Here is a 13,886-nt window from a genome sequence, read left to right on the forward strand (position 1 = left end):
ATATTAGAGGTGGAGACCTTTGAAGATTGTTATGCCACGAAATTTCATTTTAAAGTATGCCGTGTACATTCAAAGTGACGATAAAATGATTCTAAGTCTAAAACATCCCAGCTTTGGTTTTCTTGCAGAAGTTTCATTACCCAAACAAGTAGTGGTGTTATGGTTTGGGTAATGAAATGTCTGCAAGAAAACGACCAAGCTCAGAAAGCACCAAGGACCCCACAGTCCCCCTCCTCCTCCTAGTCCTGATTATGTTACCTAGTTGGGTAATGAAAACGTGTACAAGAAAACAATAAAGGACCCTTTCATTTCAACCCTGAGCTACAAATATTCTTCTTTATTGGTACATCCCAGCCTAAATCCAAATCACTTGTGCCCCCCACCACACCAATATTTTACCCGTTCTGCCCCCCTCCCTCCTACAGTTTTCCAGGTTTCCCTTTTCCCACATTCCCATAAGCCAGCCTCTTCTAGAAATGCTGGACGACAAAAATGCCCAACGTCCACCACCACGCTCAGGTAGGTGGAAAGGAGAGTCCTGCAGTGTTTCTGGGAGGGGAGGTGCTCCTTGGAGAAAAACCCGGCCCAATATTTTAGGGGCTCCCTTGTGACCCCCCCACCCCTTATTTAAAACGGGGAGGGGTTATAACGCCCGGGGGGAGAGGGAGGGAGGGAGAGAGGGAGGGAGGGTAGCAAGTGAACCAGGCAAATTGGAAATCTGGTTCTTCGGAATTGCGCAGTTGCTCCCCGTTTCTTGGCTGGGGTGGGTGTAGCCACCCGCAAAACGACGCAAGCAAGGCGGAGAGGTGTTATTCGTGCGTGTGCGTGTGCGTGTGTCGGCGCCTCCCCTCCCCGCGGCCCCCCTTCAGGAGGAACGGGAGACAGACCAGCCGAAGGAAGACGAGGGATTCTCCAGGTGGGGGAAACTTTGGAAGCGAAAGTTTTTTTGGGGGGGGCGGCGGAGGGGTCGGATCAAGCGGGTCTCTTACCGTAAGTCTCCCGCCTTTAACCTCGCTCTTTGTTTGCCGACCCCGATCCTTAAAGTAGGGCAGGGATTGTCTCCCCCTCTTTTATTTATTTTTAAAGCTAGACTTTGGAATAAGAAGGCTCCTGTCCAGGGTAGCTTCTCTTTTGGAAAAAAAAACTGCCCCTGGATTGTGGGGGGCAAAAAAAAAGGGGTTTTTTAGCTCTTCTGCAAACGGCAAAAAGCTCAGTCGGATAGATTTCCTAGTGAGATAAAACGGACAGCACACTATGTGGAAGTCAATACAATGGTCTTGGCTTTAAATAAAGATATATTAGGGATTTTGTTTTTTTTTAAAGTTTGTTTTATTGGTAATGTTCCAATATACTTAATATAATATACTTATAATACAATTTAACAATAATTATATTATATTAATATTATATTATACTATATATCGCTATATAATACTATATTATATTATAATATACTATAAAATACTATATATTATATTAATTATATTAATTATATTGTATTATATTATATTATAATTATATTATATTTATATTATATTATATTATATTATATTATATTATATTATATTATATTATATTATATTATATTATATTATATTATATTATATTATATTATATTATATTATTCTACTCTACTATTATTATACTACTATACTATACTATACTATACTATACTATACTATACTATACTATACTATACTATACTATACTATACTATACTATACTATACTAAATTTGTTTTTGGTGGCACTCTTGGTAGAACTTCCTCACGGGTCCAAATTAGTCAAACTGTCTAACCGTCAAACCATCATTCTTGTCTTCCAATTTATTTTAAAAGTGGGAGTCCACTTTTTTTAAAAAGTAGCATTTTTGTTGAACTAAAATGCAGCCGGGTGGAAATCTCGTTGGATTTGGGGCATAGAGGCGCATGTGGGATTCCGCAGGTGCCAGAGAGAGTTCTGGTGTAAGGACCATCCAGGTTTCCAGTCTGGGTGACAAAATTGGCTTGGGCTTCCGGAGTTTTCCAGAATTGTTTTGCTAATTTGTTTTAAGGAGTCGAGCTGGGAATTGCAGGACAAAGCGAAAAGCGTTTCCTTCCCTCCCTTTTGGCCCAAAAGGCGTGTTCTAGACCTGAGGTCCGATCCCCATAACAACTTTGTATCCCCAAGCATGGTATTCTATTCAGTACTATACTATACTACTATACTATAGGTGTGCATTGGGTACACGTGTTCTCTTAGCGAGTTTGCAGACTGTTGGAAAGAGAGGCGGCTTTGCAAGAGAGTTTTAAACTTGGCAAAAAAATCAACAACAACCCCAAAGTGGAATAATATTAAAGGGACTTTCTCTTTGAATGCAGGCCTAAACATGACTTTCCTTCTCCTAAATAAAACTGGATCTAGAAAAATCCAGATGTAGCCTTAAGACCCGTGTTCAAGCCAACATGCTTTCCTTTTCAATTGAGATACTCCAGTTCTGGTTCCGTTTGGATCCAGACTCCTTGAATTCAAGGGGACTGGCTTCAGAATAAGTAGATCAGTGATCCTGCTAGATATATTTTTTAAAAATATTAGGTTTATGGGGTTGTAAACTGCCCGGGGACATTCGGCTGTGATGGGAGTGCAGAAATTTAATAAATAACATAAACGTAAAATGGTGAAGTTATTCTTTCTCTGTGTGGAGGTGTCTTTTAAGAGTGAGGGAAGGGCAAACTTCGATTTAACACAATAACGACAACAACACTGGACACACAGCAATAGCAAAATAATTACACAACTGTCTGTACTCACAGAAACCGGACTTTAATGTTACAAAGATTGCTGATATTAAGAATAATAATTGCTACAGAATTCAGCTAGTCCTCCCTGGCCTGTTTCCCTATTTAAAAAGCAGCCAGGGAATTATGGATGATAAAAGTCTGAGAAAGGGGGGAAAAGGTTTGGTGGAAAAACTTCCATCTTTCTATGGATTCAACCCCCAGAATTCCCCAGGCAGCAGGCTGGAAGTTGAATCCACCAATGCTGGCTAGGGAATTCTGGGAGTTGAAGTCCATACATCTTGTGGGGGGGGGCACTGCAACAGTTTGCTTGGGGACCTGATTTAGTGTGGGGTTCTTGGTGCCAACAATGATGGTGTTTCCTAGCTGGGTTGTGAAATGTCTACAAGAAAACAGCCAAGCTCAAAGAGCACCAAGGATCCCACAGTCTTCCTCCTCCTCCTCCTCCTCCTCCTCCTCCTCCTCCTCCTCCTCCTCCTCCTCCTCCTCCTCCTCCTCCTCCTCCTCCTCCTCTTCCTCCTACTCTTCTACAGGATTACCTGTATTTACAGAGGCATTGCCTTTCATCCCAAGATCCAATGCCTCGTCCTTGGATGGAACATTTTTATTTTTATTTGGAAGCGGAGCCCAACCTTGGTTTTCTAACAAATTGTTCCTCCTGATCTTCTTCCCTGGGAAAACATACCCTATAAATAGGATGCTATGAATTTCCTGGTGAAGTCTGCAACCAAAGCACGAAAGAGATGATTGGCGGTTGAAACAATATAGCCCACAAAACAATATTCAGCCCACAGTAGAAGGTAGTTTGGGGGCAGCTGCTTCTCTTCTGCTCTCTTCCCCCCCAAGTCTTTTCTTTGGGGAGGAAGCTGTGCCCCATGGATCATGTTCTCCTCCTAGATGTCCTTCTGGTGACGATGCTTGGCCAATAATCTTCAAAAATGGGAACTCTCAAACCATTTTTTATACCTTCTCCTTCCCTGTTTGAAGGTCCCAAGCTGAAGTTACACTATTTGTTAGATTAAATTCCAGAAGGGTGAAGAGTTTTAGGCCGGTGGGATTTTTCTGGGGGCAGGAAGGAGAGAACTGTTGTCCTATGTATTGTGTGAATGTGATCATTATCTCCAGCATTAATCATTTCTGGGTTTACCTGTAAAGGAGAATATTACATTACATTGATTGATTGATTAGCCTTTGGGCCATATCCCAGTGCAGAGTTCCAGGAACAAATTATTAGTAAAATTTGATTAAAGCCATTTGAAATGGAATTGGATAAAATACAATTTAAAATGGAATTGGGATAAAATACAATTTAAAATGGAATTGGGATAAAATACAGTCTAAAATGAAATTGGGATAAAATACAATTTAAAATGAAATTGGGATAAAATACAGTCTAAAATGAAATTGGAATGACATACAATAATTTAAGATATAGGTAAAATGTGATAAAATTATATTTCAGTGTAAAGGAGAATATTTGTGGCTCAGGGCTGAAATGAGGGGTCCTTGGTGCTCTTTTGAGTTGGGTGGTTTTCTTGCAGACGTTTCTTGACCCAACTAGGGAACATCATCAGTGCTGGAAGGGTATGGGATTTGTGAAGTGGAGAAGGAGGAGAACTGTGCTGTCTTGAGTTTGCTGATGTCCTTGCAGGCATTTCATGACCCAACTAGGGAACATCGTCAGTGCTAAACACAACCAGAGCAACCCCTCAAAATTGGCGTTACAGCCATCTTCTGCCACTCGGTCCCTTCCAGATGTTTTCAACTATGACTTCCATTATCCTTGAGCTTCTGGGTTAGATAAACGGGGTAGACCAAGAAATCTGGACACAAATTCAGAATGTTCATTCAACTTCCACTGGGGTCAATGATCTAGCAAGTGAAAGACAGATCATAGAAGGTGGTGGAACTGCCCAATACCTGAACTAGGTCCTTGAGATTTATTTCCATGGTCCTGGGAAGATGTCAGTCAGGGAGCCAGATTCCGAAAAGAGGGCCCTTCCCTTTTATATGCCAAAATCAATACTCTCCCCTCCCTTCCCTTCCCCTCCCTTCCGTTCCTCACTCCCACTCCGCAGTTTTGCAAGAGAGGTGCATTTTCTAGATTGGGTGCCAGGAGGGTGTGTAGTCCTTTAGTTCCAGGAGACCTGCTTAAAGTGAAACAAACAACAACAACCCACAATTGCAACCAGCCTGCCTTGCATTTTGGGCCTGTATACTGCAGGAACCAGAAAGAGGGCTGTGAAAATATCAGTGGAACTGCTTGCCTTCAGAAATCGTGGACACTCCATCACTGGAGGTTTTTAAGAAGAGTAACTAGATAGTCACTTATCTGAAATAATATAGTTCTCCTGCTTGAGCAGGAGGCTTGACTAGAAGACCTCCAGGGTCCCTTCCTCCTCTCCTCTCTACTCCAATTCTATTCCTATTGCTATTCCATTATATACAGACCCCTCACATCCTGGACATAAACTGTTTCAACTCCTACCCTCAAAATGATGCTATAGGATAGGGCACTGCACACCAGAACAACTAGACACAAGGACAGTTTTTTTCCCCCATGCTACCACTCTTCTAAACAACTAATTCCCACAACACTGAAACTATCTAGTAAGGCTGCATTACTCTTCTTCTCCCCATCTTTTCTATTATCTATCTCCTTATCTTCTTATCTTCTTATAACTATGCTGCTTGTCTCTTACAATTTATATTGCTTTATTTAGTATCCTCGTATGATTTAGGTTGATCACTTATTTAGTATCCTATGACTAGCACCAAGCATTGTATCTTACAATTTATGAGGATAGTATTTTATGATCATGATTTATCACTTGTTGCTTGTATGTACATGAGAGCTTATGCACCAGAGACAAATTCCTTGGGTGTCCAATCACACTTGGCCAATGAAGAATTTGATTCAATTATTGGAAAATTGTGGGGTTTCCCTCCTTTTAGCCATACATGAATGGTTTGATATCCCTCTGAGTAAAGGATATGGTCTCTTTGCTTGAATTGCATTGCATTATTTTGTATTTAGGTATAAGCTTGTAAGCTCTGTTGGTTGAAACTGGTCTGTGGCTGTAATAAAAATATTGATCCATTGGTTGACAAAATGTCAATATTCTTAGACCTAGTCTTCTGTTGTTGTTGTTTTTGGGTGGTTCTTTTTTTTGAATCTAACACAGCCCTGATCTTCCATTCTAAGAACTCTTCCTTATCTATGCTTAATATTAACATTGATCTTATTGGTATTTGTGGTGGAGATTGGGCTTTAAATTGTGTGTTTTCAGCTGGATTTGTTTAATGTGTGAGTTGAGCAGTTACATAAATTTGTTTAACAAATATACAAATACATATGGATTAGAAGGATTTTCATTGCTGTTCTAATTGTGCCAGTCTGAGACCATAATAATTCAGTTTTTTTTTCTCTCTCTCTTTTCTGTTTCCAACATACAGTATTAAAACTCTTTTAAGTACTTCCCTGCCTTTTTGTACTGCATCTTATGCCTGTGCTTGACTAGGCAGGAAAAAATAAATAAATTGCATTAATCCAAATTATACCAATCCAAATCCGTAGCCCTTGTTCCTGATCTTCAATTCATACCGTCAGTTGTAGAAAGAGGTTTGGAAGATTTAGCGTCTGATCCGAATTTAATTAAGCAGATAAGCAGTCTCGTCTCACTTCACAGAAGCTAGGATGACATAAAAGCTTTCTTTTTCTGTTACTTTAGTAAAGGGGGGATGGTATCTAACCATGCAACACATGTCTATGATTTCAATCCCCCCTTAAACCCCCCCCCCATTTTGGCTTTAGGAATTAAGAGTATTTTGGGGGGGGGGTTGAGATGATGCAAAACCTAAGCTAATAATCTTAAGGGGTCGCTCTGTTCTCACTCCTTGTTTTATGCCAGGGATAATTAGTTGGAGGATGACTTTATTGAGAAGGGAGAATTAAACCTGATGAGCAAATTAATTGCAATAACGATTCATCCCACAATCTGCTCAACTGATAGGAAAGGTAAAAGACGGTTATGTAGATTCATTATCTTTTCTTGAGCTAGGAACTTTCTTAGCAAAACTGACCTCTAAGGAAAACATTAATGAGAGGGAAACATTAGAGCGAGCCCCAAATTAGTTTACTACCTTAGTTGATATTACCTTCACCCACAAAGACTGTTCTCTCTCACTTTCAGTCTATGTTTATGGTCTATTACCTGACACATTCAGGTGCCTGGCACTCTGGCTCTCCTAAGGCCCAGCCAGCAAGACCAATGCTTAGAGATTATGCCAGTGGGTGCTATGACATTTGGAGGGCACCAGCCTTGGGAATAAGAGACTGAATGCCAGAGAGTTGGAAGGGACCTTGGAGGTCTTCTAGTCCACCCCCCTGCTCAAACAGGAGACCCCATACCATCCCAGACAAGTGGTTGTCCAATCTCTTCTTAAAAACTTCCATGGATGGAGCACCCACAACTTCTGGTGGCAAGCCGTTCCTCAGATTAATTATCTCCTCACTGTCAGGAAATTTATCGGTTGCTTCTCTCCTTGATTAAGTTTCTTTTTTTATATATATATAATGGGTTTGTATTTGTGCAAAGGGCCACCATGCTATCTCCTTTCCTTGAATTTGTATTTGGTCCCTATTTTTAAGCTGTCCAGTATCATATAATAAATCTTTATACCTGACAATTATTTTCATAATCCAATACATTTGGATGTGTGACTGCTTCCAATGTAGATAGCCACAATGGAACCTTTGGGTAGTGGTTTTTTTTTTAAATCTTTCCCCAGATATTGAACAACACATTTCTTACATGGTGCCTTTGGAAATATGAATGTTGTTTAGATTTTCCATCCCACATGAAGGCGTGCCAGCCAAGTTGGAGATCAAAACCTGCTAATACTAATAACCTTCTATTTTCTAACTTCTGGTGCCAAGCCGTTCCCCGGATTAATTATCTCCTCACTGTCAGGAAATTTATCGGTTGCTTCTCTCCTTGTTTAGTTTCCATCCATTGCTTCTTCTCCTGCCTTCAGGTGCTTTGGAGAATAGCTTGACTCCCTCTTCTTTGGGGCAGCCCCTCAGATATTGGAAGACTGCTATCATGTCTCCCCTAGTCCTTCTTTTCATCAAACGAGACATACCCAGTTCCAGCAACCGTTCTTTAAATATTTTAGCCTCCAGTCCCCTAATCCTCTGTTGCTCTTCTCTGCACTCTTTCTAGAGTCTCAACGTCTTTTTTTTTTAATATCGTGGCAACCAAAAATGGATGCAATAGTCCAAGATATTTGCATAACATATCCAAAAAGGGATAATTTCAGCCATTCAATGCCTATCCATAGTCTCCGTATGTTTTAGCCCCCCAGTCCTCTCTCCTTAGGGGCTAGGAGCTTACCTAAGAAAGCAATGCATCCTTGGAATCCGGAACCCCTTGCCTCGCTTTTGGTCTGGATATCTTCCAGGGACGGGAAGTATTTTAAGGTGCCCCAGTCAAGGCCAGTCCCTTAGTAGGGGTGCGAAGCGCCGAGTTTTTATTTTCTCTGTCCTCTCTGAGCCTTTTGTTGTTGTTGTTGTTGTTGTCTTGTCTTCCCTCCCTTAAAACTCGGTTACCTTTTGTTAAAATCTTTGGTGCGGCTTAAAGAGAGTAATAGAACAGAACCAGCGGGCCCAGGTAGATTGTCTTACACGCGCATTACACGCGCACACCCTCCGTGACCTTGCATGGAGGGGACAGTGCGTGGGAAAGGGCGCCCTTTCTATGCCCTGTAAGGAAGCGGGCGGCGTCAAGAAGGATGGGGGGGGATAGAAGAGGGAACCGGGGTGCTGGAGGTCGAACTAGGGACCCAGAGGAATAAAACTATGCAAAGTTTTGGAAAGAGAGCGGGGGTGCACCAGTTTTAACTTCTGCCCGTCCTCGCCTCCCCGGACGGAATGGGACAAGCCACCATAGGACAACTCACTTCAGGACAATTCCAAAATTCAATTTCACGATTTAAAATAGTTTTTTAAAAAATAATAATAATTGTTGTCATCCACATTTCATTTCGTTCCATCCTTTAATGATTCTACTCCACTATTTCTTCGTTATCGGTGTAACTTTTGTCCCGTTTGGGGGCAAGAGTTACGGGAAGAGAAAGGAGCGCGCCTCGCTTGCGCATCCAACCGGGCCTGAACTCGGCGCAAACGGCTCCGGATCGCTGCCTTTGCCTGCCGCCAGCGCGGGAGGTGCAGGCGAGGAGGAGGAGGAGGCGGCGGCGGGGCAGGGCGAAGGCGCGCTCGGCGGCCGCTCTCCGCCAGCTGGTTGGAGGGAGAGGAGAAGAGCTGGGGAGGGGCGGGGAGGGACGGGCCCCGTGCGGCGGCGGCGGCGGCGGGGGGAGGGTGTGAAGGGAGAGGGGAGAGCCGCGTTGGAAGCTTCCGTTGCTTGCTTGCCTTCCCTCGCCACTCGTTGCGGCCGCGTCCACGCCAGCCGCCCACGGAGCTCTGAACTGGGCTCGGAGAGCGCCGTCGGGTGGGCTTCCCCGCTGCGCCCCCCACCCCCCCCGTCCCATGGACGAGGCGAGCCCCTTGTCCCCCAAGGCCAACGCGTTCAGCATCGCTTCTCTGATTGCAGCCGCCGAACCCGCCAGCGAGGAGGAGGAGGAGGAGGAAGAGGAGGAGGAGGGGGAGGAGGAAGAGGAGGAGGAAGAACCTGCTCTGGACTGTCATCCCGGCACCGCCTTCGCGGGAGGGAGCCTTCGCAAAGCTTACCACCCCCCCGCCGTCGCCGCCGCCCGCAGAAGGATGCATTTCAGCGCTGTCACCCGAGACATGGAAGGTAAGGCGGCGAGAAGGGGGGAAAAATCACGGCCGGGGTGCTTGCACGGGTCTAAATTCCGGGGCTCCTCTGCTCTCTGCCTCCCCCCCCTCTAGGGACCACCCTCCCCCGCCGAGATTCGGGCGAAGGGGGTTGAATGGGGGACAAACTCCCCCTCCTTAACCCCCTTTTCCTTCAATCTGCCTGCTCTTTCGCCGAAGTCAAATAAGGAACCTAACCTACCTCTGGTTAAAGACGCTCCCCCCCCTCCCCCGCGCTCCTAAGGCTGCCGTTCGCTTCTGGAAACGACCCCCGCCTTGCGGTTGAACTAAGGAGGGGGGGCTCTCCGATTAGGCCGGCTTTTCGGGGGCTCCTGACCTCCAAGCCAACGCGCTACGGGACGGAAGCTCAGGAAACCTGACCGAACGGCGCCAGCGCCAGCTGTCCAGCCAGCCACGCCGGTCTTCAAAGCCCGGCGCCCTCAGGGTGTCCTCGGCTGCCGTCCCTTCGACTGGGAGCTGAAATCCAACCGCCTTCCAAAAGCACGTTGTCGGGGACATTTACGATCAAGGCGTGGTACCCCGAATCTGTCTGTCTGTCTTTCTTCTTCTTCTTCTTCTTCTTCTTCTTCTTCTTCTTCTTCTTCTTCTTCTTCTTCTTCTTCTTCTTCTTCTTCTTCTTCTTCTTTCTTCTTTCTTCTTTCTTCTTTCTTCTTTTTCTTCTTCTTCTTCTTTCTTCTTCTTTCTTCTTCTTGTTTCTTCTGTTTCTTCTTCTTTCTTCTTCTGTTTCTTCTTCTGTTTCTTCTTCTGTTTCTTCTTCTGTTTCTTCTTCTGTTTCTTCTTCTTTCTTCTTCTGTTTCTGTTTCTGTTTCTGTTTGTTTCTTCTCCTTCTCCTTCTCCTTCTTCTGTTCCTTCTCCTTCTCCTTCTTCTGTTTCTTCTCCTTCTCCTTCTTCCTGTTCCACCACGGTTGTGTGGTCTCGAAGACACGACATCCGCTAGGGGCCAAAGTTGGCTTGTTTTCGGATGGACCCAGGTTGCGTCTCTGCGTCCTCACACTTCAGGCATCCAGAAAAGCTGGGCTTATGAAATGGTTGGGGAAGCGACCTTTCCCCTCCCTCGCTGCCCCATTGATCCCCCACTGTTTTTGTTGACAGATCTATGCCCCCCCACACACCAGATCCAGCTGCAGCTGCATTCACACAAGCAGCTAACTTTAAATCTTGGTTGAGCGTGGTGTACTATTGCTACGGCTTAATTTACGGGTCAGTGTGTTGGGTCAGCCTAGAAAAAAATCAGCTCAGGCCAGTTTGGTAACCAGGAGAAATCCACTGGGCAAGTCCCGCTGTTGCTGCTTAAGAAAGCGGGATTCTCTGAGTAAACCTTTAGTTAACTCTGGAGTACCACGTTATCTCTAAGTAACCTTGCCCTGGGAATAGATATCCAGAGTCTTTTTATATCAGAGGGCTTTCTCCTTCGTTTCCGAGGAGTAAATTCACCACCGGAAGTAGGTATCTAAACCGGGGTGCAAACATAAATATTTTTTTTCTCTCTTCCGATGAGGGAAACAACCCCAAAGCTACGCCTAGCTCAAGTCTGGGGATCAAACTATCAGAGCCTCTTACTCTTTTAATGACAGCTTCCTGTCAATTAGCGAGCTTGCCACGAGCCGTACCTGTTTCCAGGGCAAACTCACGCGTCTGTAGGTCTGCGTGGAGAAGGGAGGGGGGGATGCATGCAGCGTGTCAGAGGCAGGAATACAGGAATCTGTACTCCGGATTCACACAATATGCTTTGTGGATCCTTAGCTCAGGAACTATAAGGAGGCTTTAAAGCGGGATCAAAAAACCCAGTCTAGACTCTTTGAAATCGGTGAGTTGCTAATCAAAAGGGTAACTTAGCACAAAATCTGAGATGAAGAATCGCAAAGATGTTGTTTTTCAGCCTCAGGGTGTGATCCTTCCTGTCTCTCTCTCTTTTTTTTAAAGGGGTCATTTCTTTTAAAGTGAGGCGAAAGTGGCTTGTTTTATCCCTGACCAGGACAATAAAAATAAAACCAGTTTCTGTGCATTTATCTTAGGCTGGATTTAGAGACCCACAGATGGATCTCTAAACGGTGTTCTGTCCCCCTGGCATTAATTGCCCACCAAGTCAGGTTTCAGACTTAACTAGCACGCAAAACTGGTTAGCGGTGTTCATATTTTGCCAGTCCGGTTCTTATAGATCCCCCGAACCACAGCTTTTAATATATATATACACACACACAGGGTTGTTGTTGGGGGAAAAGTAGGAGGAAGGTGTGGTGGATATGTCCGCCACCTTATTTGTAAAAATAATAAAGGCAGGCTACAAATAATTAATTAGTTCGTGGTTTACACCTTGCAGAAGAGATGAAAAGAAATAAAAGGGGAAGGAATGGCACATGTCTGGTTCAGACATTAACAAAAAGATTACAAGAAGCAACATGTGTCAAATAATATTGTGAGTCCATCTGAGAGCTGCAGGTCAAAGAAACCTTGACGGCTGACCCAGGCCTTTGAAAAACCAAAATATTTCTCTGAACTGGAGAATAGCAGAGAAGCCCGCAGGGTTTTGAACTAAATATTGGTCCCAAATATTGACGATGGAGGTTGAGAGGCTGTAGCTATCAAATGAAGCAAAAAAAAATAAAAAAATCCTGCAAATTAGGCGCCCAGAAAATCCCTCCTAATCGAGCCTAGGAATAGTGGTGGAGTGTTTGGAAGAATGGAAGGTGGAAAGGGAAAATAAACAACAGGGCTTCTCCTGGATTTTATCCACTTCTTTCTAGAGTTTTTTTTTTATTGCTTTGGTCGAGATTCTTTAGAAGATCCCAAACAGGTTCAGAAAAAATCCTTTCCCCCCTCCCCCCCTTTCACACATACACACAAAACACAGACACACTAATACACACACACACCTCTACTATCTGTCCGTCTATCCTAATTCATCTATCTATCTATCTATCTATCTATCTATCTATCTATCTATCTATCTATCTATCTATCTATCTATCTATCTATCTCTCCCTCTATTCATCTATCTATCTATCTATCTATCTATCTATCTATCTATCTATCTATCTTCCTCTCTCTCTCTCTCTCTCTTCCTCTCAATCCCTCCCTCCCTCCCTCCCTCCCTCCATCCCTCCATCCATCCATCTATCTATCATCTATCTATCTATCTATCTATCTATCTATCTATCTATCTATCTATCTATCTATCTATCTATCTATCTATCTATCTTCCTCTCTATTTATTTATTTATTTATTTGATTTGCCAATTGTTTACAAGATAATAAGTATAAGTGTATACATAGTTGTGAATACATGAAATGGGTACATATAAGAAAAATAAAAGAATAAGAGAAACAATAGGACAGGGACGGTAGGCACGTTGGTGCGCTTATGCACGCCCCCTACTCTTCCTCTCAATCCCTCCCTCCCTCGCTCTCTCAATTCATCTATCTATCTATCTATCTATCTATCTATCTATCTATCTATCTATCTATCTATCTATCTATCTATCATCTATCTATCTATCTATCTATCCTTCCATCCATCCATCCATCCATGCAAATTATTGTACTACTATTAAAAATAATCCTCGAAGTCGACACCCAGTTAATGGCACATAACCATCATCAACAACAACAAAATAGCCTTCGCCTTTATTCTCTCGCATAATAAATAGTGACGATATCAGAAAGTTTAATCGCGTGAAGGAGAGAAAAGTATGGCGTCTCCTCCATCGATGTCAAATCGCGGAGCTTTTGCTCGAACGGCCCGAAAAGCAAACTCTCTCGCCAGCGGGTTTCAAGGGCTTTCGAGGGGAAACCGCGGTAGGAAATTATTGGACGTGTGTGTGTGTGTGTGTGTGGAAGGAGGGGAGGCGAGAGGAGCTGGAGGGATGTATGGAAAAACGCTTGGCTCGTTTCCTCGCCCCCCCCCCCAACCCGCCTTATCTTTCAATGGCATTTGACATTAAAATAAAACGGAGGGTGGATCGCGCGTTCTCCTCCCGCCGCAAAGGCGAACTTTGTTTAAAAAAAAAAAATCCCCCCCCTCTCCAGAACGAGAATTAAATCCCATTAAAATTCCTCTGGAGTCCAGCCTGCCCGGGAAGGCGTTTCGCTCCAGATTCCAAGGCTCCGATCGCCCCGATAGATTGCCCGGAGTTTAATAAACGCCGGCTGGGACGCGGGGGAGCGCGGGTGTTTTCGGAAGGGGGCTCCCTCTGAATCTCTGGATCTGTTGAGACCCCTTTCGCTCGGTCTCTAAGCTCTCTCGCCTCGGCCCCA

The 13,886-nt window shown here is 44.1% G+C and overlaps 1 protein-coding gene across 3 annotated transcripts in view; it reads left to right on the top strand.

Annotated features, from left to right (window-relative positions):
• The first annotated feature begins 882 nt into the window (after positions 1–882).
• TBX1 (T-box transcription factor 1) overlaps positions 883–13,886 on the top strand; it is a 47,726-nt gene continuing 34,722 nt past the window's right edge. Inside the window, exons 1-2 of one of the 3 annotated variants that reach the window (XM_087942842.1) lie at positions 883–916; positions 9,388–9,591. In XM_087942842.1, the coding sequence (XP_087798968.1) occupies positions 9,558–9,591 (34 nt within the window). In that variant the 5' untranslated portion in view covers positions 883–916; positions 9,388–9,557. Of the gene's footprint in view, positions 917–9,142; positions 9,592–13,886 lie in introns of those variants that run through there. The other 2 variants (XM_087942840.1, XM_087942841.1) reach the window with 2 other exon arrangements.

This window comes from Notechis scutatus, chromosome 13 (genome assembly GCF_049901735.1).
Source record: "Notechis scutatus isolate UNSWTSFEM ecotype Mainland chromosome 13, rNotScu1.2, whole genome shotgun sequence".
NCBI lineage: Eukaryota > Metazoa > Chordata > Lepidosauria > Squamata > Elapidae > Notechis > Notechis scutatus.